The 27,764-nt window shown below is 54.0% G+C and overlaps 1 protein-coding gene across 2 annotated transcripts; it reads right to left on the bottom strand.

The window, feature by feature from the left end:
- Positions 1–545: 545 nt before the first annotated feature.
- Positions 546–27,737, bottom strand: PMP22 (peripheral myelin protein 22). 2 transcript variants are annotated; one of them, XM_072938411.1, is made up of 5 exons: positions 27,573–27,737; positions 23,322–23,433; positions 22,010–22,109; positions 8,207–8,347; positions 546–1,924 (listed from the first exon to the last, which is right to left on the bottom strand). In XM_072938411.1, the coding sequence occupies exons 2-5, from the start codon at positions 23,397–23,399 to the stop codon at positions 1,761–1,763; spliced, it is 483 nt and encodes a 160-aa protein (XP_072794512.1). In that variant the 5' UTR covers positions 23,400–23,433; positions 27,573–27,737; the 3' UTR covers positions 546–1,760. The 2 variants fall into 2 exon arrangements, with proteins under 2 accessions (XP_072794512.1, XP_072794511.1); XM_072938410.1 differs by lacking the exon at positions 27,573–27,737 and adding an exon at positions 24,962–25,130.
- Between the last annotated feature and the right edge of the window lie 27 nt (positions 27,738–27,764).

Genomic DNA, 27,764 nt, shown 5'->3' on the forward strand with positions numbered 1-27,764 from the left:
GCGAAGCATTGCAGGCACGCAACAAACGTGGGAGTGGGACACGGCTCGGGACCCAGGAGCTGGTGGCACGGTGGCCCCAGCCCCCCTGGGGACGGCATGGGGAGGAGCTGGGGCCAACTCACATCTGATCTGAAAGTCTGGCCGCGGGTCAGCATCACACAGACATTCCACGTATCTTACCTGCACCCCACAAAGTTTAGGGGCCTCTGCTGTTCACCCAACATCCCCATCAGTTTGGTGAACATGTGACGTGCTCCGGGCCCCCATGCGGGGCATCAGAGACCAGAACACAAGGCAGAGGGTTCAGCTGAGTGACAGTCACGTTCCTCCATCCGTTTCAGCTGCAATGCCCGTCCTCTCCAGTCTGCATAGATTTCTGGGAAGCATAATGTGCCCCTAGAGCCTCTGCAAAAGCAACAATTTTGGTGCCTTAGCACCAAACTGCAACCCAGGTCCTCTGTCCAACAGTGGCGCTATGACCCTCCTCCCTCCACTCCAACACACCCCTCACACCGACACCGGCATCCCACAAAAACCCATGAGCGCTCAGTGAGTTACTCTGATGTTTATTTTAATGCATCTTAGTCCACACAGTTGGTATAAAATCAGAAAAAGCGAAGCAAAAAAAAAAGAAAGAAAAAAGGTCTGGTGTCTTAGCATCAGAAGGGCACCGTATATACATCTACAGTTGGTGGCCAGTACGAGTCATTGCCAGACAGTCCTTGGAGGCAGAGGACAGTCTAGACCCAGCCGCGCCCTGGGCACCCACCGCCCCAGGGGGTCTAGAGGCTTGTCCTGGTGCTCCGACCATAAGAAAAAGGTGGGCACGATAAAGCCTGTGGTTTGCTATTTATTTATTATAGTAATAATAGCAGCCTAGCTAGGTACAAACGCAGTTATAAACCATTTATATTACACAGAATTACTCGGGTCTCCATCCGACTTCATGTTGTAAAATTGTTAATTGAATTTCCAGTGAGGAGTTTAGATGATTAGTGATCGTAAGGAATGGTAAATACATAGCACCATTTCATAGGTTTGTTGTCACCGACTTCTCAACTAGACGCGTGACCGGGACACCCCCCCCACCTTCAAGGGCAAGTATCCCAAAGCCACAAGCCGTGGTTCTCCGAGGACTCCAGTTTGGGGCGGCGGGGTGGGGTGGGGGTCTGGCCACGTGCACCAAGGTGGCACACGGAGGCACGGGCCGGGCGCTCAGTGCGCCACGCCCTGGGTCACCGCAGGGAGCGGGCTCTGGGGCCATTCGGGGTTTCTCCCCGCGCTGTGGTTTCCTAAAGGGGGTGGAGTGGGAGGGACGTATCTTCTTCGATTGAAAGGGAAGAGGGCGAGACAGACTTCTTTTATTTCTGGGCCAAACAAAAACGAAAAACAAAACAAAACCGAAAAAAAAAAAAAAAAAACTGAGCCTGATTATACGGTTAGGATGTCAAGTTCCTTAGCTATTTCTTTAAGGTTCAACCCAAGGCTGATGGTCAACATGTAAAGCAAACAATACTATGTACATATATGTAAAAAGTGTTATAAATAGGTTTTATAAACCGTCGATATTATATACATCTTCAATCCACACCGACCACCCCCCGCCCGACTGCTTTCTGTTTGGTTTGGTTTGGGTTTGGGTTTTTGGCTAGCTCTTTTTTTCCTTTTCCTTTTCCTTTCCTTCTTCTCCCCGGGCTTCTGGCCTGCCGCCCCCTCTCCGCGCGCGCAGAGCCCCGGCCGCGCCGCCGGGCGCAGGCGCCTCATTCACGCTTCCGCAGGATCACGTAGATGACGCCGCTGAGCAGGGCGAGCGGGAAGGCCACCCAGGCCAGGATGTAGGCGAAGCCGTAGGAGTCCCCCGAGCCGCCGTGCCAGTCCGGGTGCCGCACCGTGTAGATGGACGCCGCGCTCATCACGCACAGACCTGGGGAGGAGAGGGATCGGCGGGGGGCGGGGCCCCTCAGCATCCCCGCCCGGACCGGACCGGACCGGACCGGACCGGGGGACCCCGGGCACTGCCCCGCCCCGCCGCGCCCTCCTCCCAGACTCGCCCCCACCTCGCGCGCCCGCGCACACACAGGCGCGCGCTCACAGGCACACACGCGCGCGCGCACACACTCCGGACACCCGTCTCTCTCTCTTAGGGAGCAGGACGCGGGCGGCAGGGAGGAAGGGCACCTCCAACCCTGGCAAGAATCTTCCTCCCGACCCTGAACTGATCAGAGGGGCTCAAAGGTACAGGAACAGGGAACGATCTGCTCTCTGCTTCTAATTGGCACGGCCCAGGTCCCTCATCCTCTTCTCTGCCTCTGTGCCTCAAACGGTCACCCATTCCCCATAGACATGAGTGGGCCAGCGAGAAATCGGGTGGCAAGAGAAACTCACCCGTCTCTTTCCAAGGATGCCTGGGTGTGGCAGCCCCTGGAAACCCACGAGCCCCTCCACCTTATCTGCAGCCAGGGCAGGTGAGCTGACCCTTCACCCACATCTGGGCAGAGGCATCTCAGAAGCACTGGGCCCCCCACGAGCACAGGGGCAGAACCCTGCCGTGCTGACCCCTGGAGCAGGATCACAACATCAGAGACGGAGAAGCAACAACTACTGGCAGGACTAGGCAGACAGAGGAATCCCTGGAGGGGAGAGGGGGCAGGAGACACAAGGCAGAAAGACAGGACACTCGTGGGGAGCAGGCGGCAGAGGGAGGGGACGGTCACCAGCAAGCGGCCCAGCACCTGGTCTCTTTCAGCCATCCTCGGGGACCCAGGTTGGGTCTGAAGCCCAAACGGGGAAAAGGGTATCAAAAGATATGCAGGCAGATCAGGCCACCCCACCCTTGTCCACTATGCAGCCTCGGGTGTGGGAGGGACAAGAAAAACCTCCACCTTGGGCCCCACGAAGCAGGCAAGTTCAAGCGTGACGGTCCATGCCCACGGTGACAGTCAGCATCCCCTGTAGGGAGGGGGCCAGTGATGTCAGCACCCTGCCTGGAGCAGCACAAAGCCAGCTCTGTTCCCTCCTGAAAACAGGGTCTTTGACAGGCTCTGAGTGACTCTATTATAAGTCCAGCGAGCATGTGGGATTCCTGTGGTTCCAAAGTCCCCAGTGCCCGGACCACCTACCTCTAACCTCACTGCTATTTGGGCTATTTTCCTGGACACTGCAACTTTGTTCAAACAAAGTGCAGAAGTGGGAACATTCACTGCCCTGATAAGACTGTTCTTCTCCAAGTCAGGGACAGAAAACTCCCACTCCACCGGCCCCCGCCAAGAGAGCCACACAACAGCCTTGGGACGACAGCGGGATCAGCTCCAGGACCCACTACCGATGGGAATCCCGGGAGACAGCAAGGTGCCTGTGTCCGTGGGGAGACCACGGCTGGTGAATCGTCGTGAGGGGGAGGCTGCAGCTTCCACCTGCTGGAAACTCACGCTCTTCACCTTGGGCTCCTCTCTCCACAGTGCTCGTTCGTTGTCTCTGGGGCTGCATCTGACCTGCCTACTGCGGAAGCGCTCCCAAAGGGGAGGCAGGGCTGAGGGAAAGGAAAGGGGTAAGCAGAGCCCCCAGATGCCAAGGCAGCCGTGCGGACCGCTGCGCCCAGATTTCACCAGCAAGAGGAAACGCCAAAGAGAAAACACTCCGTCCGTAACCAAGAGGGAGGGGAAAAGGCAAGGCACCCGAGTGCAGGGACTGAACGCTCGATGGCTTCATGACACGGCCTGTGCCCTGGGAGACTCCCAGACAGAAAGGAAGTTACACTCGGCTTGCAAGGCCAGCGAGAGGCTGGATGCACATTTTGTAATGACTGCTGTCGGGGGACTGATGTTTTAGGGGATATATCATTACGAGGCCGTCTGTCGGTAAAGCAACAGGCGTGCCCTGGCATGCAGGACAGGTGGTGACACACAACAGTCCCCAAAAGCCAGACTGGCCTCCCGGACTCTGTCTCTGCAGCCAGGAGGTTGAGGTGCGGCTGCGAAGGTCCTGATGGAGGAGGTAAGGGAGGCCGCCGACCACACCCAGGCCCCGAGCCCCCTGCCGTGGGGACCACAGGGGAGCAGTCAGAGCCCAGAGCCTCTGGAAGGGAGCAACCAAGAGGCCAAAAGCAGGGGAAGAAACGGAGGGAATTCTCCACGCTCCCTCGTCTGCATTCAGTCTGGCTCGTGCTGGTGTGATGAGTGAGGCCTCTGCCTCCGCCTGCCTCACCCTTCGCGCAGTGAGGTGGGGCAGGGAGGGCCTGGGAGGCCCGCCCGCTGCAGGCTTCTGGCTCGCTGTCTGATCCACACAGGGCCGCCTCTGAGCCGCTGGCCCTGTCTCCATTTTCAGCCTCTTCACGACCCCTGCAGCCTCAGGAATCAGATTCTGATCCACGGCCGGCTAGGGCTGCATCCAGAATGATGCACCCAGAGCCAGCGCTGCTAAACGTAGTCTGAGCTTAAACTGTCTTTGAACCCCTCAGGAGAGGGAGGGCCCTGGGTTTTTAATTCCACCTCCAAATGATTTAATTCTAAATGCCCTACATCCACATCCACCTGTATAAACCAAAGGGAACAACACAAACAGAAAAAGCGGGAGCCACTCAGGACTCTCCTTCGACCACCCTCACTGGGCCTCTAAACCACAAGAAACAGTAACTGCACAGGCGGCCTGAGTTTGACTCTGCCCAAGGAACAAAGGATCCGGTCACCCAGCCAGGGGGTCATTCAGGGCGTCCTGCGGGGTGTGCACGGAACTGGTTGCTGGGTGCAAGGAGTTAAATCAGTCGAAACACGGTCTGTATCAACATGAATTTCTTAACGCTTCCCCATCTGGAGCAACTGAACCCAACAGCTGGGGCCAGGGTAAGGGCTGTCTGGGCACAGGTCCTGACAGCAAGAATGACTCCAAAATCCAGATGTAGGATCAGGACGGCCCTTGCCTAAGAAGAGGGTTCAGAAGACTCATGAAATGAGTGACTATCGGTGGGAATCATCCTAGAAGACCTTACGGAGGGACCAGGGGCCGTTCAGCGGCGACACTGGTGGTTCTCAATGCTGGAGGCACAGGAGAGTCACCCAGGACGCAGCTCCCCCACCCCAAGAGCTCTCCACTGAGACTCTCCAGGGATAAAGCCCCAGCCCTGGGGTTTTGTGAAAAGCGCCCCTTTTGTAAAAAGCTGATTCCGATGTGCAGACTGAATTAGACGAAGGGCCTCTCGCACGGTCTTCAGGAAGCAGCCAACCTAAGAAGGACGCAATCGCGGAAAGCTGGCTCTTGAATGCGAGGCTGGGAGAACAGCAGGACGTGGAGAGGGATGAGACTGCACACCAGCAGGGCTGTATCCAGCGCGAGGCAGAGACAGCTCCCAGGTCTGCCGTCGGCCCCCGGAGCGCCACGCACAGCTCACTGCCTCCCCCACATGCTGGGCCCTCCGAAGGGCAGCTCTGCACAGATAACCCAGCAGCAGCGGCCACACGGGACACTCAGATTCCGGTGGCTTCCACGCGAAGGGCTTCAGAGTTGGAAATGGCATCTGCGCTGCATGGAAGCCAGCTACGGCGGCCGGCTGCTCGTAGGCGGCACATCCCATGACTGCAGGGTCACCTCCTCCCACCCACCCCACTTTCTACTCTTCTTTTAGTTTTCTGTTTGTTTTCGCTTTTCTGCTTTGTCCCTTGTGGTTGAGCTGTCACCTCTCGGCGGCCACCAGTCCACACCCCGACAGCCCTCGCCTAATTGTCTCTCTTGTCCCTGGAGCCTTAGTGGGTTGTGCGCTGGGAGACACACGACCAAGGCGGTTTAGGATTGTTGGACACAGAGCATCAGGAGATCTCTAAGGGAAGACCCTGATCGTCTTGGTGCTCAACTTCGTGGAAAGACCCTAAAGCAAGTTCAAAGAGGCATTCTAGAGAGCTGAGGTTTCTAGAAGAATAGATCTCTGGGTCATTCCGACCAGAGTTAATGAGCCCAGCACAGCCTTAGGACGTACCAATGACGAACTCTGGCTGTAACTTCGGGTAACTTCCTGTTCACATGGGGACGGCTAAACTGACCAACTGATAACCGAAGACTAGGCCTCATGAGAGATAAGACGCTGGATCTGAAGAGGAGGATAACGCAAGAACGAATCATGTGCTTCTGTGTTCAGAGGTTTTCACAGCAGATTTCTAAAAGGCTTGTACCGAGTTTGGAGGAGAGTCAAAACAGTGAAGTGAATCCGGATTAGCAAATCAACTCTGGAAGATCAGAAACAGCTCCATCCCTAAGGGTGTTTGGACTAAACAGAAGTACTTAGCTCTGGACTTTGTTTTTTTGAACCAAAAATGACATTGGCTAAAAAAGACATTTTTAGAGAATTTAAAGCGAAAATATCTCAGTGGGAAGAGTAAAGATGAGGCTCTCCTGCTCTGAGAAGCCCCTTCAGCAATGACTTCACTCTGTCAGATGGTTTTAGCCTGACAACGTAGACTCTGATTCATCACCAATGTCTGGGGACTTGGCAATAATGAATGGTGCAAATCTAAATTGATCTTCCACTGTAAATCAGGTTCCATGAAAGATCATAGAAAAAGCAGACTTTCTGCCTTGGATTTTGTGTTCCTTAAAAACTCTGTTGGATTCTGAGTCTCTAAATACAAGGAAGTACCTACTGATGTTCAGTCCATGTGGTATGGGAGGGAGTGGAGGCTTCCCACTGTCCTTGCAAGAGCTGAGTGTTCGTGTAGCCTCTCCCAGGCTCCGTTTATTTATCAGTAAAATAACAAGCTGGTCTACGTCACGTGTCAATATTTTACGAAACTTCTGGTTCCTGAGTTTCTGTCACTTTCCCTTGAGGACACTGTCAGGGATACAGTGGAGATGATCACCACTGATATCAAAGTGCAGACAGGGGGCCAAAAAAGGAATGCCTTCCAGTCTCTTGCCTTACTTCTGGAAATGGGGTAAGTGATGACCACTGCTCCTAATGTGCCAGAAATGATATCTCCCTGCAGAATTCGGACTTCAACAAAGCTGGCAACACTCGAGAAGCTTGGCTGGTATCATACAAGCTGTGCAAGCAGCAAAGCACTATTTGACTTGGAAATGCCAAGCTGTGCATGTCAACACGTTGTATTCAGGTGTTTGATGGGAAATGGCTCTCAAGTTTACTTCCTTTTTCCAGGAAAGGGCAGCTCTCTGGCTTCTAGAAAATGGCCTTGCCATAAAGCCCTGTGTAAGCCATTGTATCTGCCTGTCCATCCATCCATCCATCCTTCCATCCATCCGGACACGTGAGCTTTTATCAGCCCTCCAATGACTGCTCCTGTACACGGGGTGGTGATTCAGCACCACGGATGGAAACCAAACAAGAGATGCTATGCCCTGGCCCACTCAGGGGCCAGAATCGAGAACTCTTCACAGTCCCCAGACGTACTCTGGGACGTATGGTGTTTGTGATTTATTAGCTTGGACATCTGCCCCCTACTTCTCTCCAGGGACCTGCTGGCTCAGTCAACTGGAGGGTCAACAGACAGAAGGCAAGAAAGTGAGAATGGCCAGAATCTAGAGACAGAAGTTTGAAGACATCACTTCTAGGACTCCGCACATGGTGAGTGTGGAAAACCCATGCAAAGGGGGAGCTCAAAGACAGTTCAGGGAGGAGATGAAGGAGACCCTGTGTCACAGTTCCATGTTTGGAACTGACAGCATGTGACACGGGGGTGCCAAAGTGAAGATGCCAGGAAATCGGAGCCCTGTGGACTCCAGGAGCTGGAGTAAAGGAGCATAAGAGTTTGTCAGTGAGGCTCCATCACCATGTAGACAGAGGAGACACGGACCTGAGAGCAACCTCAGCAGCACGTCAGGGCCATTTACACGCTGAAGTAGAGATGGTTCCTAGGGTGTAAGGTGATCTACAGAAACCACTCTCAAGACTTGCCTTTGCTCTACTGATACCCTCTGATTATGTGTCCAGACTGGAGCTTCAGTTTAGAGACCCTCCTTCCAGAGCCACTAAGTCCTATTTCCTATTTCCTATTGCACCTCCTTCCATGGAGATGTGGAGAGTCCCAGCTTCTAAGGTGCATGTACACACACACACACACACACACACACACACACCTGTACTGGATGAAATCCATCCGGGGAGGACTCAGGAACGCCAGTCGCCCGGAGCCACGCCCTTCTAACCCATCATCCCATAGCCTGGGAGAGCCCCGCCCCCACATGGACTCTGTGGTCTCCAACTTACCAGCAAGGATCTGGAAGACCCCAGTGATGTAAAAGCGGCCCCCCTTGGTGAGGGTGAAGAGCTGGCAGAAGAACAGGAACAGAGACAGAACGCTGAAGATGACGGACAGGATCATGGTGGCCTGGACAGACTGCAGCCATTCTGGGGGGAGGAGACACTGGGTTAGGAAAAGCCAGCCCTGGCCAGGGTGGGGTAGGGGGTCTGCCTGCCCCCTGGGGGCGTGGCCCGGGCGCCCGCCGGGACTGCTGAAGGCCACAGTCCCCCCAGGCAGCAGCGACAGTCCTCTTGTGAACAGAACTCAGACGACTCACTTTGGTGCTCTTAAAGGGCACCTTTATTTCCTGGTTTCCTTTGGAGAAAAAAGATTTCAATACATGTTCTTAATTGTGGACATTTTTTTAAAAGGCTGTAAGAAAATATGTAGCCCCACCCCTCGGAGTTAAACTCAAGTTAAAATAGACTGAATTCTCTTCCAGCCTTTCAGCCAGATGTGCTACTTACACATACGCGCGTGTGTTCCAGCGGGTCTGAGCCCCGCCGCCCCCTCTCCTTGCCCTCAGGGGGTTTGAAGGGTTTGTCTGAGGCACTGTTTTCTGAGAATAGTTTCAAACCACTGTTCAAAATGTCAGCATTCCCCCAAGGAGACAGAGAGATCGTGGGGATGGCCGGGGAGAAGGAAACGGCATTGGAGCCAAAACTAATTTTGTAGAAAATTGGGAAAAAATGCTGGTGGAAAGAGAGTGCTTTATTTAGCTGTGAAGTCTTGCTTGGCCGTGCTGTCTTTCCTCAGCTGATCGTGGTCCCAGTGCAGTTAATGCTCAATCCGACCACCTGATAGGACCACAGGTTACACTTCCTCGTCTTGGCTGAGCCTTTGATCAAATCTCCAAGCTTCCAGCGGAAATTCAGGCAAGGAAGAGAACTCTGTAGGTCATGCAGGTCACCATCCACTGCAAATTACTGTCATTTCAGGAAGGAACGAGCAAGAGGCAACAACCTGGGTTTGGCACTGGCGAGGGGAGCCCGTAGTGTCCCCCTGGGAGACCCCTCCAGTGGCCTCGCCAACCTGTCACCTGTGTCTTTTCTTCCAAGTACCAGGGAATCACTGGGGTGAGCGCTGCTCTAAAGAGAAAGCACAACTGCAGAAGACCAAGGGTTTTACCCGCCCTGCTCAGTAACTGGCGGAGGCACAGGAGCTTAGAGAAACACGCACCAGCGCTTAAATAAACACAGCACACAAAGCTGTGCGATCCAAACGGTTTATCCTCAGTAACTCACAAAGAGGAACCTGGTGTGAGTTACCACCAGCTCATGGCAAAATTTTAAGGCTGCCGGTTTGGTGGGCTGTGACTAGAGTTTCTCAGAAGAATTTTCCAGACACAGACTGCAAGCATTTTAGAGTTGGAAGAAGTCTGATATATCAACTACCCAGCCCCTTGGTACTAAGAGACTTCCAGAGACGCTTGGATGAGTCCCACTGGCACAGCCAAAGCTGGGAGGCTCTTGCTTCTAGTCTAGTGTTCTCTCCACTGTGACAGACCATGAGCTTATTTTATCTTTGCAACTTCCTTGTCAATTAAGGCAAGAAAATGTCTAATGGGCACTGAGCCATCCTGACTTCATCTTTCTATCTCTCTAATTGAATCTGCTTGTCTTTAGCCAGCACAGTGGTTCTACAGGAGGAGACGTCTGCAAGAAAGCTAATATTGCCATCATACTATTTCTTCATAGACCAGTTATCCAGCTTTCTGGTAGGTGAAGCTAGAAACAAAGAAATCTGAGCCCCAAATCTAGAACCAAAACAGCGATTCTGTCTTGCTGGGGAATGTCCTTCAAGGCACAGCCTCAGAAGGCGCACAGTGGGCGCAGGTGACATCCTGGACTTCCTTCTCTGATTTTGGGATCTTTTCCTGAAGACTCATCACTAACAACAGGAAAACTTCTACCAGACCTCATATTTAGAGAAAACTCAAAATCATACATGTTAAATCTACATGAATAGGAAAAGTCTTAACAATTTAATAATGTAATTAAGTCATTCTAGAAACTTCCTTACCAGTAATTTGAACTGTAGTGCCAACCTCATTATAACTGAGTTATTTTGTGATAAGTTGTTCTTCAAATCAGATCAGAATTAGGGGATCAAGGACGCTTTTCTTCAGTGGGCATTGCCTGAACACCTACTATCTTGAGCCAAACCCTCTGGTGGGCTCTGGGGATACAAAGTTGAAGAAGAAAGCTTTCAACCCTAAGCACAAAAATAACACATAGATGATGAATGTCCAGCCACACCATCAATCACAATATTCGTGAATGGATTCACGTCACTCATCATAAGATGTGGAACTTCATCTTGAATTACGTGATTCTTATCTGTGGTCTGATACAAGAGATACACCTAAAACAAATAACAGTTGAAAATCAAAAGATTTTAAAAGAGGCACCAGACAAGTATTAACAACAAGAAAGCAAGCATAGTAATCACAGTGTCAGACAAAACAGAGTTCAAATTGAAAAAGATGAAAATGGCCAAAGAGGGATATTTCATAGCGAGGAAAGATCTACTTGGCTATGAAGAAATAAAAGTCATAAACTTGTATGCATGTAATAACATGGCCTGGAAAAAATATAAAGCAAAAAATAATTGAAATATGAGAAGAAATCAAGAAAGCTACAATCACAGTGGAAGACTTCAGCATACCTCTCTGGGCACAGATAAATCAAGTAGATCAAAAATATGGTTACGAGATAGATGATTTATATTATAGGATTAACTGGTTCAGTTTAACAGATGTATAGAAAATGTATGTCCATGTAACAAAGACTACAGATTACTTTCAGACACAAATGGGATAGTCTCACAAACTATGCAGGAGGCAGCAAAAAAAAATCTCAACAAATCTCAAAGAAAACAGCCATGTAGATACCACCAAAGGCAAACAAGAAGCAGAAATTCAAAATAAACGAGCCAAAATAAATTTGGAAATTTTTAATAGTATTCCCTGGATGAGGACTTCAAGATAAGAAGTAAAACGTTCTTCAAAGGAATGATATTGACAGCACTGACCATCAAACCTAGCGGCTGTGCCCCCAGCCACGCTCGGCTCATGCACTCCATTAGAACAGGCCTGGGTACCACCTGCTTAACTTGCATCTTTTTGGCCTCCAATCCCTCTTCTCTAACAGGAGGGACTAATGATCCCACAGGATCATTGTAATGACCGAACAAAAGAGTTGGTATAAAAGCTCTGTTAAAGGACAATACAAAAAAACCCATTGAAAGGCTGGAGCTGAGGGCGGGCAAATAAGGATTCACAGACCGTCCCGGGCCGGGTCCCGGGGTGGGGGCCTCTTCATCTGGGCCACATCGAGGAATAGGGACCACCATGTCCACATAAGCCATGTTGGAGGGCACCAACCAGCACTCAAATAAAGACTTTAATTTGACATCAGTTCATGCAGCATCCTCAGCACAGAGGTTGGCCGCTTATCTGTGAAGAGTTAGACAGTAACTAGTTGACCTCTGCGGATCTTACGGTCTCCGTGGTAACTACTCAAATTTGCCATCTTAGCACAAAATCGGCTTTAGTGCATACGCAGATGAATGAGTGTGGCCTGGCCGCCTAATAAAAGCGTCTTTACAAAGTCAGGCAGTGGCCAGATTGGACCTGCAGGCTAGAGTCTGCCAACCTCTGCGATAGCCCAAAAAAACCGATGTACAGAGAACAATTATTAGAGCGGAGAGACCCATGACTCAGGGAAAAGCCTGTCGCTGCAGTCCTGTTTCGCACAGACTGAACTGGTTGTGAGGCCAGCATCCCAAGTGGCAAATCTGAACTTCCACCCAAGCCCGGGGCAGCGACACTCTTTCCTCCCAAACCCCAAGCTCACAGGCATCAGCACGCCCTGACCAGCCCAGCACCGCTCTCCCTCCCCAGGCCTCGCTCGGGGCCCGGCCCCCAGGCAGATGCCCAGGGACGACGCGTGGAACCCCCAGAGCCAGCGCTTTCGTCTCCAAACTCGGTGCTGGGCACGGGGACGAAAGCCCTGAAGCTGCCGGCAGGCCTGCGGTTCGGACGAGAGTGCCGGGCTGCTGACAGCTTTCTGGCGTGGGCCGGGCCGTGGCCTCCGGCAGACCCGCTCCCCCAGCAGATGGTCAGATTCCCGCCGCAGGACAGCTAAGCAATGGAGGAAATGCAGCTGCCCCCTCAGCTGTATTCTTAGCCCAGGGCTGACGAGCGGGTGAGCTGGGGCTCAGAAGGGATGGAACGCTTCCATGCTCAGTCCCTCGGTCTGCATCCCCCTGCACCCTTCCCTCCCAGCCTGGAGCCACCACACCCCTCGGGCAGTTCAGAAGAGCTCTCCTCAGACTCTGAAGAGAACAGGTTTTCCAGAAAGTGAATGGGAGGACTGTGGCAGGAGTCGGCACAGAAACTGGGGAGGCCAAGCCGCGAGGAAAGAGGCCCTGGGGGTCAGTCCTGACTGCGGGGGTTGGTCCCGCCCATCTGCCTAACGCTGGGCTGTTTTCAAAAGCACGTGACCCACAAGGCCTGGATCCCCACCCTCGAGCCTCTCAGTCCACTGCCCGCCCACAGATCGCCACTTTCCTTCCTTCTCAGGGTGAATGTCATTCCCAAGACGGCTGACCTGACAGGAGCGGCCCCCACCCGGACCACAGGGCCTCTGCCGGGATGCTTCGGCCAGCTGTGGGAGCCTGTGCCGGGCCCGCGTGGGTCCTCACCCCAGGCTCCAGCTTCTTCCTGCCCAGCCCAGCGGGAGCTTTGAAATCAGGCCCAGGGCTGGGGCTGACTTGGCCTGTGACCCAGGCAGGATGCCGGTCAGCAGGGACAGCTCCACGGGGCTCTCGGCCCACAGACCCCGGCCGGGAGCAACCAAGGGTGAGGAAGGCCATGCGGAAGGCCCTTTCAGCTCACGATCGTGGTGGGTGTTTCGACCGGAGCAAAACCTACAGCCAACGACTAGTGAAACAAGCTTCAAGGCGCTGACAGCATCGTTCAGCTCACTTCTCCCCTAATTAAGAGGCTTCCTGGTGGGCACAGGAACTAGTGCTCCAGAGTCTAATCTCTATATGTGGTTTGATACCAATAGTCTGATTCCAACCAGCCCTTAGGATTGAATAGGGAAAAGAACACGGTCACTGGGGCTCTGAGCTTACGGCAAATATGAAGCTATTTCAGGCTTTCTCTGTCCCCTGGAAGACATACCCCACCAGCTGATGAAACAGAAAACCAGAGGGTGTGGGTTCCATGGTCAAGTATATTAACCTCCCTCCGGCCATGTCCAAGGAAGCACTGAAGGCTTTCGGAAGTCTTGCCATTAAAAAAAAGAAAAAAATTAGCCTGCATAACTTTCAAATCTCAGTGTTTTTCAAATTGATTTATCAGAGAAGGCTTTTTATGGTTGTTGTTAAAAACAGGCCAGTTGGCAGTGCTGGGTTTGGCCGCAGAAAACGACAGCGGAGAAGAAAAGGGTGTTTTAGTACAAGCTGCCTGATCACAAGCTACGTTAACAGAGATCGTACGGGGGGTGAGGGGACGACCGGGCTGTTTTCAAGATCTTTGGGCTGAAAAGGTATTTTCCATGTAAAAATAATCAGAGGCCCCCTCTCCTCTGCATTCCTAAAATATAATATTCCTAAATATCATGGACGTGGAGCCCCCACCCCACTCATCACAGCAAACCACGGCCCTCCTCTCGTCTCCTCCCCACGCCTAGTGAATTTCTTCTCGATTCCCAAGGCCCAGCAGAGAGGAGTCCGGCCACGTCACAGTGATGCCCTGAGTGGGCCGAGGCCCCAGGACCATGTGAGGTGATGGTCGCTGACTCCATGTTCACCCTATTAGGCAGCCAGGGCGGCTGCCCCAGGTTCCCAGCTTGTTAGAGGCAGACCCGGTGCAGAAAAGCAGGAAACTCCCAGTGAACATCCACTGGGGTCTCCCTACCACCCTGGGGTGCTGAGAAGGCCAATAGTGTGTTTGAAATCTAACGAATTAAATGATCCTACTGCCTGTCTTTAGGGTTGGAATCCACAGAAGACAGGGATGGGGGAGGGAGGACCAGATGGCAGAGAGAGGGGTCCCGCATCCTTTTTCATCCACCTGCCAAGCCAGACCGCCAAGCCAGACCACCAAGCCAGCAACAGAGGGGCAGGAAGGGGTCCATGCCTGCAGCTGGAACATCAGAATGACACCCCAAACTCTTCCTGCCTCAGGGCACTGGCCCTTCCACCACCTCCTGGAATTTTCTTCCTGCGGTTCGTCATACGACTGGTCCCTCTTGTCTTTTAAGCCTCAGTCCACATGATGCTGGCAGGAAGAGGCCTTCCGTGACCAGCTGCTTCCTTCCCAGCAGTGACTTTCTCTTCTATCGCTCTGTCTGTCTCCTGCTGGGCACTCCGCCCACAATTACTCACTCCTTGTCTCTCCTCCATCTCCCCCCTCCCCTAGCAAATGACAGCTCCATCCACCAGGGCAGAGATGGGTCCTTCTTGCTCTGCTGCCTGCCTGGTAGGATGTGCTCTGTATATTTGAAGGATGGATGCATGGACCACGCTGTTGGCTCTTTGAAAATGGAAGAGGCTCTCTTGAAAGGTAGCGAGCTCCCCGTCACTGGCAGGATGAGCACACGGTGGGCACATTGTGGAGGGCTCTGAAGCTAGTGAGGTGGGGAGGCGGGCAGCCCTCATGACCTCCCAGGTCCCTGCCGAGGCTGGAGTCTATGTATGTGCTGACAACCACGTACTCAGAAGATTTCACACCGGGCATCCTTTTCTCGGGCACCAGAAACCCCCGTCCACACCTTCAGGCCGCCCACTCCCGAACTACACACGGTGCCTTCTCAGCTCTGCTAAAGTCCTGGGAATGCAATTTACATTAAAAAAAAACAAAAAAAAAATGCAGAGACTGGGCTTCAAGGGCCATAAGGTGCAGACTCAGGTTTGGACAAGCATTCTGAATTAACTCCTGGACGCTGGCATCGGGTGAGAGACCCCAGGGGTCGAGACATCAGCCTCAGGATGCCACGCCCCAGCCCTGTGCCTTCCCCGCCCACCAGCGCTTTGGCAGCCCACAGGGGCCTATGAGATCAAGAGCCATGAACGCGCGGAGCCCGGGGGCTGGCCCGGGGAGCCGCAGAGATTCTAAGTGGCAAAACATGAGCCCGTAAGTGCAGGGGGCCTCCCGGGTTTTCTCAGTTCTGACCAAAAGCTGAGCCACAGACGAAGAAACGGTCTGATGTCCTTGCCGAAATAACCACGCCACCCAATGGACAAACAAAATACATGTGGGGTCACAGAGGACGCAGACACAGGGGACCACCAAGGGCTCAAGCTGGGGGCCTCCTGGGATGGGCGAGATTTTTTTTTCCTACTTTTCAGTCGGAAGCCTTGGTCTCCGCTCCCCACGACCTACTGCTGGCCATGAGGTCGCTGCCACCGCAGCTGTTTAGAATGGGGAGGAAGGGCACCAAGGGTCATTTGCTTGGCTCCAGCTCACACTGCGCAGAGCAGACGTGCCCAGTGTCACTGGGGTGGGGTGGGGGCACGTGCACAGCCAGCCTGTTACACCAGAGGTGTCAGGGATGCTCTGGGGACAGGCTGGAGGAGGCCCGGTTTCTTCCTTCAGGCTTTCATGTTGAAGGACCTCCTCTATGATAATGAAAATGCTTCCGGAAAGGGTGAATTTTATGTTCCTAACACCTCGGGATGAAGAAGTCTGCCTCTTCTGAGACAAGAGAGGACGCTGTAAGTGGGGACTGGGAGGCAGGTTCTCCTGAAGACAGACCGGCCTGGGCCTGGACTCAGTGTGATGCTCTGAAGGTGGGGGCCCTGCAAGGCCGGGGCTGTGCCCTGCCAGCTCCAGTGGCCTGACGGGAGCACTCTGACCCTTTCTGCCACACCCTGGGTCCATGCGGGTGACAGAGGGAGAGGAAGCTTGTGTGTGCTCAGATGTCGTGTCTGGATGATTTGGAGAATTCAAAACAAAAAGCATTATCATCACAAGGCAAATGTTTCGCTGAAGCTTCTGGATCAGGAGATTTTTAAAGCCCCCCGTGCCGGGAGGCCTCGGGGAGACAGGCGCCGTCAGGACTTGGGGGGAGGCCTGGCCACCTCCCCACCCCCACATTCCCGCCAGAGAGGCTCAGATCTTACTAGTTTGAAAACCAAGGCTCCAGGAATTGGCCTCGCCCGTCTCTGGAGGGATGTCTGCTTGTGTGGACACGACCCCGCCGGCCACACCCTGAGACGTCCCTTTCTCAATCAAGGCAGACAGGACCTGTTTGTTACTCAGACTTGCTTCCAAACGCGAGCGAGCCTTGATAGCTATTTTCTGATTGTGAAAATAAAGGGTCTCGGGAGGACGCAGAGCAAGGCAGCAGAGGAAAAGAAAACCCCCACGTGAGTGGTAAGAACCCCCCGTCCCGGATAGTCCCCGGAAGTGTGCGGGGGTGTCTCCACCGGTAAGATGCCTACATGCTCAGGACCGTGACCTCGCCCTGGGAAAAGACAGCTGAGACGCGCATCTAAGACAGAACAGGTCTGATGAAATCGTGAAGATTTGAAACGGGTCCACTGGCACCAAACTGCTTCCTGGGGTCTGGAAGGTCCCACAGGCTGGCCTGCCGCTCTGCGCCTTGCACTCTCTGTTCCCATTGCCTGGCCTCTCTTCCCCAGCTCTGCCAGCCTCCTTCTCGCCCCAGAGATCCTGTCCTCTCGTACTTTACAGTCCCTCGGTCTGGAACCTGCCCTCGATGCCTGTGTGGCTGACTCTTGGCAGCGAGGGACCTCAGAAAGGTTTTAAATTAAGAGTAATAAGATTAGATCTGTATTTTGAAAATATCACCCTGGATTCAATATGAAAAAGGAGTTACAAGGAACAGAGAAAGATCAGGGGTTGGGGGCTCCTGCAGTGGCCCTGATGAGTACCTGCAGGTGTGGCAGCAGGAGTAGGGATGACAAGTGGCCGGTGGGACCTAGGAGGATTCTGAGAAGGGAGAAAAGGAAACACATCAGGGCAGAATCTGAGCGTTACACTCACTGGACGGTGGGCAGCGTTCACTAAAACACTAGAAATCAGCAAAGAGGTAGATTTGGTGGAGGAGGACGAAGACTGATGAGTTTGGGACTGGCTGCCTCTGCGACACCGCAGCGGAACGATCTAGTGAGTAGCTGGATACGTTGGTCCTGAAGTTCAGGGGAGAGGTCTGAGCTGGAAGGAAATAAGGATTCAAGAGACATCACGACACAGGAAGGCTTCATTAATGACCGGGGAGGTGGAGAGAAAGAGAGGGAAGTCACACCGTTTCCGGCACGGGCCCCTGGTGATGCGGGGGGAGCCCGGGGTACGGCAGAGATGGCATGTTTGGAGAATCCTAAAGTAATTAAACTCTGCTCTGGAGCCCAGCAGGACACAGCAGGCCTGCTCTAGAAGAACAGGACTGGGTATGGAGGGGTGGTCCGAGCCTTGAAGAGAAGTGCCTCAAGCCAGGCTTCCTGGGAGGGAGGTGCTTGCTGCTAAATTTCTATGAATTGAGAAGCCATGCTTCCTGTGAAGCCAGATGACTGCATTCTCAGCCTCCCTTGTCACTAGGTGTGGCTCGGAGACCAACTTCCAGTAAAAGATAGAAACTGCTGTGTGTGGTCTAACTGGAAGACATTTCACTAAAAGGGAGGGGGATGCATTCTTCTCCTTCTCCTTTCTCTGCCCTATTGCTTGAAGCATGGATGAAATGGCTGGAGCTCCATCAGCCTTTTGATCCATGAGGATGAAGACCAAATCCAAAAGATGGCAAAGCAATGAGCCAGGAAGCGCTTGGGTCTCTGACAATGTCGTCAAACTGCCGTGTCCACTTCAGACTGCCTACTCCCACACTTCGTTTGAAAGAGAGAGAAAGAAACTGTCTTACTTAAGCCACTACCATTTGAAGATGTTCTGTTACATGCAGTCAATCGTAATCCCACCCAGGACCTCAGCCAACTGGTCTAACCCGTCCCTGCACTGCCTTCCCCACATCATTGTGGTCACATCATTGCCTTGACAGAGGACAGCCCCTCCTGGCCTGTACTTATTTAGACCCCGCCCATGCTTTGGAGGATGGCTCGGATCCCACCTCCCACATGAGACTTCCCCTCCACTTCCTCCCCTGAACTCTGGCGCTGCCTGCCCGCCCCCACTTATTGGGCATCTGCCTTCACGATGATTCATCCCTCTGCACTGATCTCCTGACTCTGCAGAGCTCAGGACCATCGGGCACAAGGTCCATGCTTCCCAAGGCCTCATGCACCCTGGGCCGAGAGGCATTCAAAACAAGGTCATGCTTACCATACAATCTAGCAGTCCCTCTCCTGGGCATGTATCTAGAGGGAACTCTAAATTGAAAAGATACATGCACCTCAGTGTTCACAGCAGCACTATTTACAGTAGCCAAGACATGGAAACAACCTAAATGTCCATTGACAGATGAATAGCTAAAGAAGATGTGATATATTTATACAATGGAATACTACTCAGCCATACAAAAGAATGAAGTAATGCCATTTGCAGCAACATGGATGGACCTAGAGACTGTTATTCTAAGTGAAGTAAGCCAGAAAGAGAAAGAAAAAGACCATTTGATATCACACATATGTAGAATCTAAAAAAAAGAAAAAGAAAAAAGAGGACTCTAATGAACTCATCTACAAACAGAAACAGACTCGCAGACACAGTGAACAATCTTATTGTTACTGGGGAAAGGGGATGGGAAGGGATAAATTTGGGAGTTTGAGATTTGCAAAGGTTAACGACTATATACAAAAATAGATAAAAAGCAAATTTCTTCTGTGTAGCATAGAGAACTATATGCAATATCTTGTAATAACCTTTAATAAAAAAGAATATGAAAACAAATATATATGTATATGCATGACTGGGACATTGTGCTGTACACCAGAAACTGACACATTGTAACTGACTAAACTTCAGTTTAAAAAAACAAAAACAAAAACAAGGTCATGATAAATATTTCCCCCTTAAGCCTCTTTCACATCTACCTGCAGCCAGGATCAGGATGGCACCAGAAAGTATGTAAATAAATTTAGAAACTGGGAAAGCAGGCAGAATTGAGGGCATTTAGCAGAAAATCTAAAACTACTCTAAGAGCAAGAGGGAGCTTGAGGGAAAGATCTGGTGTGTCTCCTTCCAGCTCCATAACGTAGATGTTTGACTGTCATCAGGGTAACGAGGCGAGACATGTGGTTCCCACAGGGAGAAAGTGAATGGCTCTGAGAGGTGCAGCTTCCCTGCCCCACGCCTGCGGAACAGTCCCCTTCCGAAGAAACCCTACGTCACATAAACCGCAAGGTTGTCATGTGACACACTTCACGTAGTCCTCACAAATCAGTGTCAGTAATAAGTTACTTTCAATTGCTTACATAAAACGTATGTTTGAAACATTCTAAGAGCAAACACAGACCAAGGTGAGTGGTTTACAACTGACAGAGTTCATTTGTCCAAGCAGTCTTACTTTTTTTAACTATGTATTTTTCCCACCTATTGTTTGGCACAGAAACTGTTAAAAGGCAAAGAAAAGGCAAAGGAGGTCCAGAGACTTTACCCTGTCAGAGCTGAGGCTGTAACACATGCTAACCCAGGAGGAAGATGAGAGCAGAGACACCGACCACCGAGGAAACATAAATGGAAACCTCTAACTTAGAGTAAGTCCGAGGGCAGACAGGCCCAGCTTGCCCAGATTTCCTCAGAATGCCCTTCCTGGGAGAGCCGAGACAGGTGTGCAGGAGAAGACCACCCTGGGATTCCCAGGAAAGCACCCACAGGGACTTGGATGAAGACCCGTGGTGACCACCCCAAAGCCATCTCCAAGGAACCCAGGGAGGTGAACCTGCACATAGCCGAGGGGCAGGACGTCTCTGGCCTGAAATAACCCTGCTGCCGCTCTGAGAGGAGTAACAGACACTCCCGACCGCGCGAGACGCAGAAAACGCAGGTCAGTAACGGACAAATGTTGCCGTCCTGCCTGCAGACGTCCGAGCACAATTTAGGTAACTGTTCCTCTGCCCGCTCCCTTCTGTTGGAACCCAGCCGGGCTGGAACACGCCTGCCAGAACTGCCCCTTCCGGGCCGAGGAGTCGAGAATCCTCTGCCAACCCCACGTGGACAAATGCCACTCGGGAAAGGTGCCGGTGGATACCACGGGGTCTCAGGGAAAGCCGGCCCTTTCGGGCTCAGTCACCACGCCTGGCCACCAGGTGTCAGTCGCGAGCAGGGAGCCGCCCATCATGAGTCTTCAGGGACCTGCAGCCAAACCACCGCCCCCCCCCAACCCGCCCCGGGAGACACCGGTGCTATGGCCTGGGGCCCCAGCAGTGCTGTCGCCACATGCGCAGGCCCTCCTGCGTGCTTCATTTACCTGGCTGTCAGCTCACCATGCAACATCCAGGATGGTTTTAATTCAAGACCACCCCTCACTCACTCAAAGGCCTGCTCCCTTCAGTAATGCCTGGGGTCTTCTCCTCTTCCCCCCAGGAAAGAGAAAACATCAAACAGGGTCTTCTGCTCCTTGGCTGCCCTCCCCATATCAGCAGCACCAGTTCTAGCAGTTCCTCTTCGGACTGAGGTTGGAGACGTTCGGTTGGTGATGCTGCCCTGACAGCCTGGGTACCGTCGGGGGTGGAGTCCGTGGGAGCACCGCGCAAAGCCGGAACTAACGGCCACTGCACTGCCTGCTTTGCTGAGCTATATCTGAACGGCCTTCTCTCATCGGAGGTGGCATCTTCAACAGAAATACTTGATCTAGGAGTAGCTGCAGCCACATGGAAACCTGCCGTTTATTGGACTTTCAACCCAGGATGTCAGGAAAGCTCTGTCAGATCTATAGCTACTTCCCTCTCCAGGCTGAGGGCAGGTACTTCGGAAGATGAGGTCATGCAGAGTTTGGCCCACTGTGTCCTCGACACCACTGTGGCCCTTTCCAGGGTCCACGTGGCTGTCAGAAACCAACCAGCCACCAAAAAGAATGCATCCTATTCATCTCTGCCTCTCTGATTTCCAAAGACACCAGGCTGAGCCCTCCTTCCCTCTGGGCACTTGAAGTAGCTAACTGTGTGCTTTCATTGCCAATTCACCCCTTAACTTGAACCCAAGAAAGCCTGGGTTCCAGGAAGTCACACACAAAGATGCCCAGGACAGAGAAGAAATGTAATCTACTGGACGAAGGATCCTCCGGGGCTCAGCTTAGGGTTTTGCAAATAGCTCCAGGGCTCCGTCTTGCAATGAGGAAGCACGCGAAGGTTTTGATGCTAGTAACACCACCGAGGCCCAAGACCTAGAAAGGCAGTCTTGTAACTGGGGAACAAATGCTCACCCATCTGTTCTTGGACAGCCTCTCCATCACTGCACCAGGAAGACACTCCTGGATATCGCTACCACCAAACCAAAGATGCTAGCCGAAGGTTTTGCACCATCATTGCTTATCTGTGTCCACATTTCTCTGCTCACATGAAGCCTTACACTAAGTGATGGGGCAGAGGGGTGTCTAGGGGTTCTCTCTAGGTAAAGAGAGCGTACACCGATCCCCAGGATCCCGTGGAGCCAGTGGAGCCACTGCCCCCTTCCTTCTGTCTTAGACTCCCAGCCCCCCTGACAGTCCACCCTAGCCTAGCCACAACTTCCCAGCTGGTATCTTCCGAGGACAAGTGCTTCCAGGTCTGGACAGAGAAACATGTCACAGACAGAAAAGGATGAGCTTGAGAAAAAGGCTTGAAAAAAAAGAAAAACCCAGTCTCACCGTTGGCCGATGACATGAAACAGTGCTGGACGTTGCCTAAGGAGGAAGTGGTACAGTTTTGCCAGAGGTCGGTCGAGTGTCCGTTGCCCACCATCCATTGCTAGAAAGAACCAGAAGAGGAAAATCAGGGGAGGTGGTGAGGAGTGAAGGAAAAGGGGAGGGAGCAGACCAAAAGAAGGCAAAGAGCATCCTCACCAACGCGTCCACAGGGCCTGCCACTGCCCTGCCCAGGGCTGCCCAGCCGGGGCCACAGCCATGCCGGATAAAAGGCAGAGGAGGCGATCTGTCCCAGACTTTGTGTCGAAGGGAGAGCTAGGGTTTTGCCAGTGAAAAGCACTTTGTCAATGGAAAAGTGCCACATACGCATAAGATGCTACGTGCGGAGGTGTGTATCACGGGAGAAAGAGCCACAGACTTAATCCCAGGACATCCGCATCCAAGCGGTGTCTCCTCCTCAATTTCTGGGTGTCCTTCCCAAAGCCAACACCTCTCTGAGCCCATCTCCTTACTTATAATTCGTCTCAACCTGATGAGAGATTGGCCTATTAAGATTAAGATGCTGGAAAGATGCTGGTCAGTGATGAACCAACTCACAAATCCCCAAATGAATTATTCTCAGCCTTCGAAACAGGCCAGAATATCACGCCTGGAACTTGCCTTCTAGTGAGAAGTCAAGGTCACAGTCACGTGACTGCCTGGTCTGTGCTCCTCTTCAAGAAAATAAGCTTGGAACCCCATGAGCTTGGTGTCTGATGGTTCTGTAAGACAGGTTATCCCCATGACCTGCCGGTGTCAGAGGAGGAGGTGACACCTAAGAAGGTGTCATGTTCACGTCATCAAGCGGATGTCGGAGCGAGACCCCTTAAGGAAAAGCCACTGCTACCTTCCCGATGCCAGGCCCTAAAGGCTGTTTGATGAACTCAGCCGCCCCTCTGCTCTACGATATTTGGAGAAAAGAAACCTTCATCAATACTCCACTTCCTTCCTCAACGAACCTGCAGCGAGAACAATGCTAACCAAGTTTATCACATGAAGGTGGGAGCCCCGGGGCCTGCACTGCAATCTCTGGCGGCAAGAGTGGCCTGCGCAGCTAACCTAGCCCATCGCGGACTTCCTTCCTACCCCTGAGTCTGCTCTGGATTTCTCAAAACAACCGGGAAGGGGGGGGGGTTGCCAGAAACTGCAAAACGCCCTTCGGTGGCTGAGATGCGTTGTCTGCAAATAACGGCAGAGTCCTGGAGAGGAGGGGTACGGCTGGAGTCGCCGTGCGCAGGCCCGCCCGCCGCCCGCCTGCCGCCCGCCGGACACTCACGCTGACGATCGTGGAGACGAACAGCAGCACCAGCACCGCCACGTGGAGGACGATGATACCGAGCAGGAGGAGGAGCATTCTGGCGGCAAGCTGTGCTCAGCGGAGTTTCTGCCTGGCGGGAGAGAGCCGAACTGGACGTGAGGACGAGCGAACTGGCCCGCGCGAGCGGGCGAGCGGGGGAGGGAGGCGCGCGCAGGGAGGGTCCTGCGCTCGGAATGCCCGGGCCTGGCGCCGCTCCCGCCCGCCCACCCCGCCCGGCGGCCACCGGGAGAGGGCAGCAGCCGACCGTCGCATCCCCGCCCCGCAGTCCGCCCGACCCGCCCGCGACGGAACAAATTTTGCTTTTGGAACAAAACAAGTGGTTCGCACTACGCATGTCTCGGTCACCCCAGGAGGAGAGGGTTTTCCAGAGGGAGGAGCAGGGGCCGCCGCACGCCTCCACCCACCGGGCGCTCCGAGGGCAGCCCGATGTGGGGAAGGGGGCAGAAGCGGGAGAGCACGCGTTCCCCGGGGCAGTGGGGGGAGGGGGGAGGAGGCGCCCAGATGTCTGCGAGGGGCCTGGGGACACCGGCGGCGCGCCGAGAGGGAGAGCGCGAGGCGGGGAGCCGGGTTCCCAGCGCCCAGAGCTCTCCGCGTTCCGTTAGGATCCCGGTTTCCACCCAGTTCTGCCAGCGCAGGGAAGCCGTCCGGCCCCGGCACAGCTTGGCATGGACCCGGGGAGGCGGCGCAGGGCGGGGAAGCGTGGAGAGGAAAGAGCGGCGGGGGAGAACTGCTCGGACCGGCGCGCGCTGCCCGCCGCGCGCTTCTCCGGGAAGGCCTGCGGGCCGGGCGGCTGCGCTCCCGGGACAGGGGCCCAGGAGCCTGGGTGGGGGAGAGCAGCGGTCCGTTGGGAAGAGGGGGCGGAGGTGATGGGTGGAGTTCCAGAAGAAATACGGCCGGTCGGAGCCGGCGCGACATCTAGCCGCGATTGTGCGGTCCTCGCCCCACATTTTACAGACTTTAGGGACTGAAGACCCCGCTGACCTGAGAGCGGGCTTTCATATTTGTGAGGACCAGCTGCGTTTGGGGGAGTCTTGGGCCAGAGACAACGTTTCAATAACAGAGTTTTAAAAGTACCCAATCGCAGGCCCCTCCGTTCCTCTCCTTAAGCGACACATTCAAAAAAACCGTGGGCAGTGCGGGGAGAAATAAGCCCGGTTTTCTGATGTCTCCCAGCAGGTTTATATTAAATCCAGTGATCCTAACGCCGAGCGGGTCTAAGAGAAAGGTGACCGGGTATATGGCTAGAAGTCGGGGGGCCACAGGGATCCAGCACCCCCCCGAGATGTCCACCGCAGGGACTGCTTTGCCAAGGAGTCTCCGAGTAGGCGCCTCTCCAGGGAGGCGAAAAGTGCTCCGCCCCTGCCCCACATCCGGACACCGCCACCCGCGCCCCTCGAGGTTCACAGACCATCCGGCACGCCACACGGTATCCCTCCAGGCCCCAGAGGAACGACGCGAGACAGGCAGGGGTCTGCCCGCCCTCGGGACGGAAAGCTCGGGGACCGCGCCAGCCTGAAGACCGAGCCTGCTCCGCGCGCATTCTGGCGTCGCCGAAGGAAGATGCCCACCTCCTCTGCTTTCCCTATCAACGCACTTACGTCCCAAAGGGATAGCTGTCCCCGATCCCCAGAGATCCTCAGAATGGCCTCTGGCACAAACTCGGTGCGTTCGCTCGGCTGCTGGCGTCCGCAAAGACAGCTGCGCTGTGGGGCTGCGCGCGCGAAGCGAGGGGCCAGAGGGAGGCTCCCGGCGTTCCCCTTTAACGGGAACTACGCCCTGTCTGCGTCGCTGCAGTAGGGTGTGTCCCTGGGTCAGCGTGTGCAGGGGGCGGGACTCGGGGAGGGGAGGGGGCAGTGGGGAGGGAGGGAGGGTAGGAGACAGTTATTCGGCCTTAACTGCGCCCTAGGAGAAAGTCGATGACTGCAAAACCGCTGCGGCTTTTGCTCGAAACTAGGAGGCCGCTGAGCTTTCTCACCCCCGCTTCCCCACCCCCGCTTTCCCTGGCTCTGCCGAGTTCATGGAGATCAAGAGTTGACCGATATACTGGGCCCTCCGCCCCCTCCGCCCACGTGGGAAAAGCCCGCCAGAGGTCGCCCCCGCGGGTGCCGGACGCCGGGCTTCGGGGCGCACGCATTCGGACCGCGCCTACGCGGGGAGCTAGCCTGGATTCGCCTCCCACTGTTAGTGGGGAGGTGGCACTTCGGCGTGGGCAGGCATCCCTCCTCCCGGGTCCGGGCGCACCTGGCCTGCCCTGGCGTCCCAGCAGGGCGCACCGGCACCGCCGCCGCCCGCGGCGTCCCGTGTGCGCCTAGGCCGGGCGCCGGGTGCCTGGGATTCCCAGGACCGATCTAGCGGGCCTGCTTGGGTGAGAGTTGGGGGCGGAAGGAGAGAGAGGCTTGCCCACTGCAAGACAGCGCGCCCTGGGGTCGGCCTCCTCCTAGCCTAGGCAAATCCGGACCACAACTGGGAATGCTCGAGGCGCGTTTGCCTGGCTGGGTGCCCAGCCTCGGCTGACGTCCCAGGCCGCCACTGGGTGGGGAGTTGGCCATTTGAGGTGGGGGAAGAGCAGCCAGAGAAATCAGCTGATTCATAGCCGCCTGAACGCGGCCCGCCCAGGGTCACGGGGAGAGAGGATAGCCCTTCCGGGCGCAGGGCAGGTGCGCGCAATCAAGCCGCTCTGGGGGCCTGGCTGCAGGACCGGGAGCCGGCAGGTGATGCTAACGCAGCGGTTCGCACAGGAGACACCTCCACCTGCTAGCATGTGTGTCACCAAACCTCATCGCTCTCAGTGGCGCAAACCACGCCATTCTACTCATTTTACTCTTTCAAAGCAGCTGCTTATCGTAGCTCGTTGTATGTTCTTATCTTTAAGTAAAAATAATTTGAAAAATTCTTCAAACGATGGCCTTTTTAAAATTCTTATATTAAAAAGAAGAATACTTGTAAAGTTTTTGCTCACTGCCTGTTGCATGGCAGGCACCTTAGCAGGACGCAGGTGTGGTCGGTGAGGGGTCGTGTGGCCCCGTGGTCAGGTGCTTTGGCTCTGGGCTCAGACCAACCTGATAAGCCGGCTCACTCAGAGTGGTGGCTTCGGGGACTTAGCTGACGTTTGGGGAACTTTGGTTTTCTCATCCTCAAACAGGACTAAGAATGCCCACTTTAAAGGGTTGTGTTCATTAAAGGAGACAGTGTGTGAAGCAATTAGCATTGTGTCTGGAGCAAAATAAAGGATCAGAACCGAGTAAATTGTCACTATTACTATTATTATTTCACATTTAATCCTCACAACAACCCTTCAAGGCAAGCCTGACCCCCTGAACTAAAATTGCTTATAAATCCCACAGAGTGAAAGCATGCATGTAGACAGAGGACTAACTGAAGAAATGGAAGTGACCTCTCTCCTCCTGGGTCATCTTCAGGGCCAGGTTTGCCCTGGGAATCATTGTCTCCCTTCACGCCATTCAGACTTTCTCTGTATTTAACCGACATGGATGTGATCACCATGTACCCGGACGCCATGGACTGTTCTAAGCACTTTATAAATATTAGCATATCTAACTCAGAACTTCCTTTCTCTCTTTTCCAACTAGACTTCTGAATGAAGTGTATGTATCTAGAAAAGTGCACATGTTGTAAGGTGCAGCTCAATTCTTCCTTTCTGTTGAACCCAATATTTTAGTCAGTAACCAGGTCACACCACACTGCGAGCTTCTGGACACCCGAATCCACCGGTCCCCATCAGCTGGGCACCTCACTGCCTCTCGCCTGCCTCCTGCCTGCTCAGCCCCCAGTGGCAGCAGACGGGATCCCACCCAGTGCAGTCTCACCAGCTCAGCCACACCGGGGCCCACCCAGAGCTCTGCTACAGGTGGAAGCTTCTCTCCCTAACCTGCTTATCAATCTCTGGTCACCTGCCGAGTGTGTACGCGGAGCTGGAAGGCACAGCTGGTCTCCTTTTTCCCTGCAACTCTGGATGTACTGGGGTTTCTAGACACTCCCCAACGGCCCTTCTCGCCTCCACAGCCAGAGTATCTATCCAGCTCTTAACCAAGGACTTGAGAACTCCTCTGACTCTCTGGTCAAGTCCGACATGCGCGCAGTCTCCCCTGCGGTCCTCTCCATTTGTGGCTTGCAGGGGGTGGGGTTGGGCAGCTCTCTGTAAAGCAAAAACACACGCACTCAGAGGCATGGTCTGCCAACACAACTCACCAGGCCAAGCAGTGTAACCCCTTCCTCTACGCGGCTTTCTTTGCAGTCAGACGTGAGGAATGCGGAGATAAGCCCCCCCAGGGCAGGGCAGCTGAGAGACCAGCAGCTGGCGAATCTAGCCCCACTGACTCCAGCCAGGCTCCCCGAGATGCTCCCTGGTGGTGCTCCCGGTAGCTGGAGCCAGACCAGGCG

Source organism: Vicugna pacos, chromosome 16 (assembly GCF_048564905.1).
Source record: "Vicugna pacos chromosome 16, VicPac4, whole genome shotgun sequence".
Lineage (NCBI taxonomy): Eukaryota > Metazoa > Chordata > Mammalia > Artiodactyla > Camelidae > Vicugna > Vicugna pacos.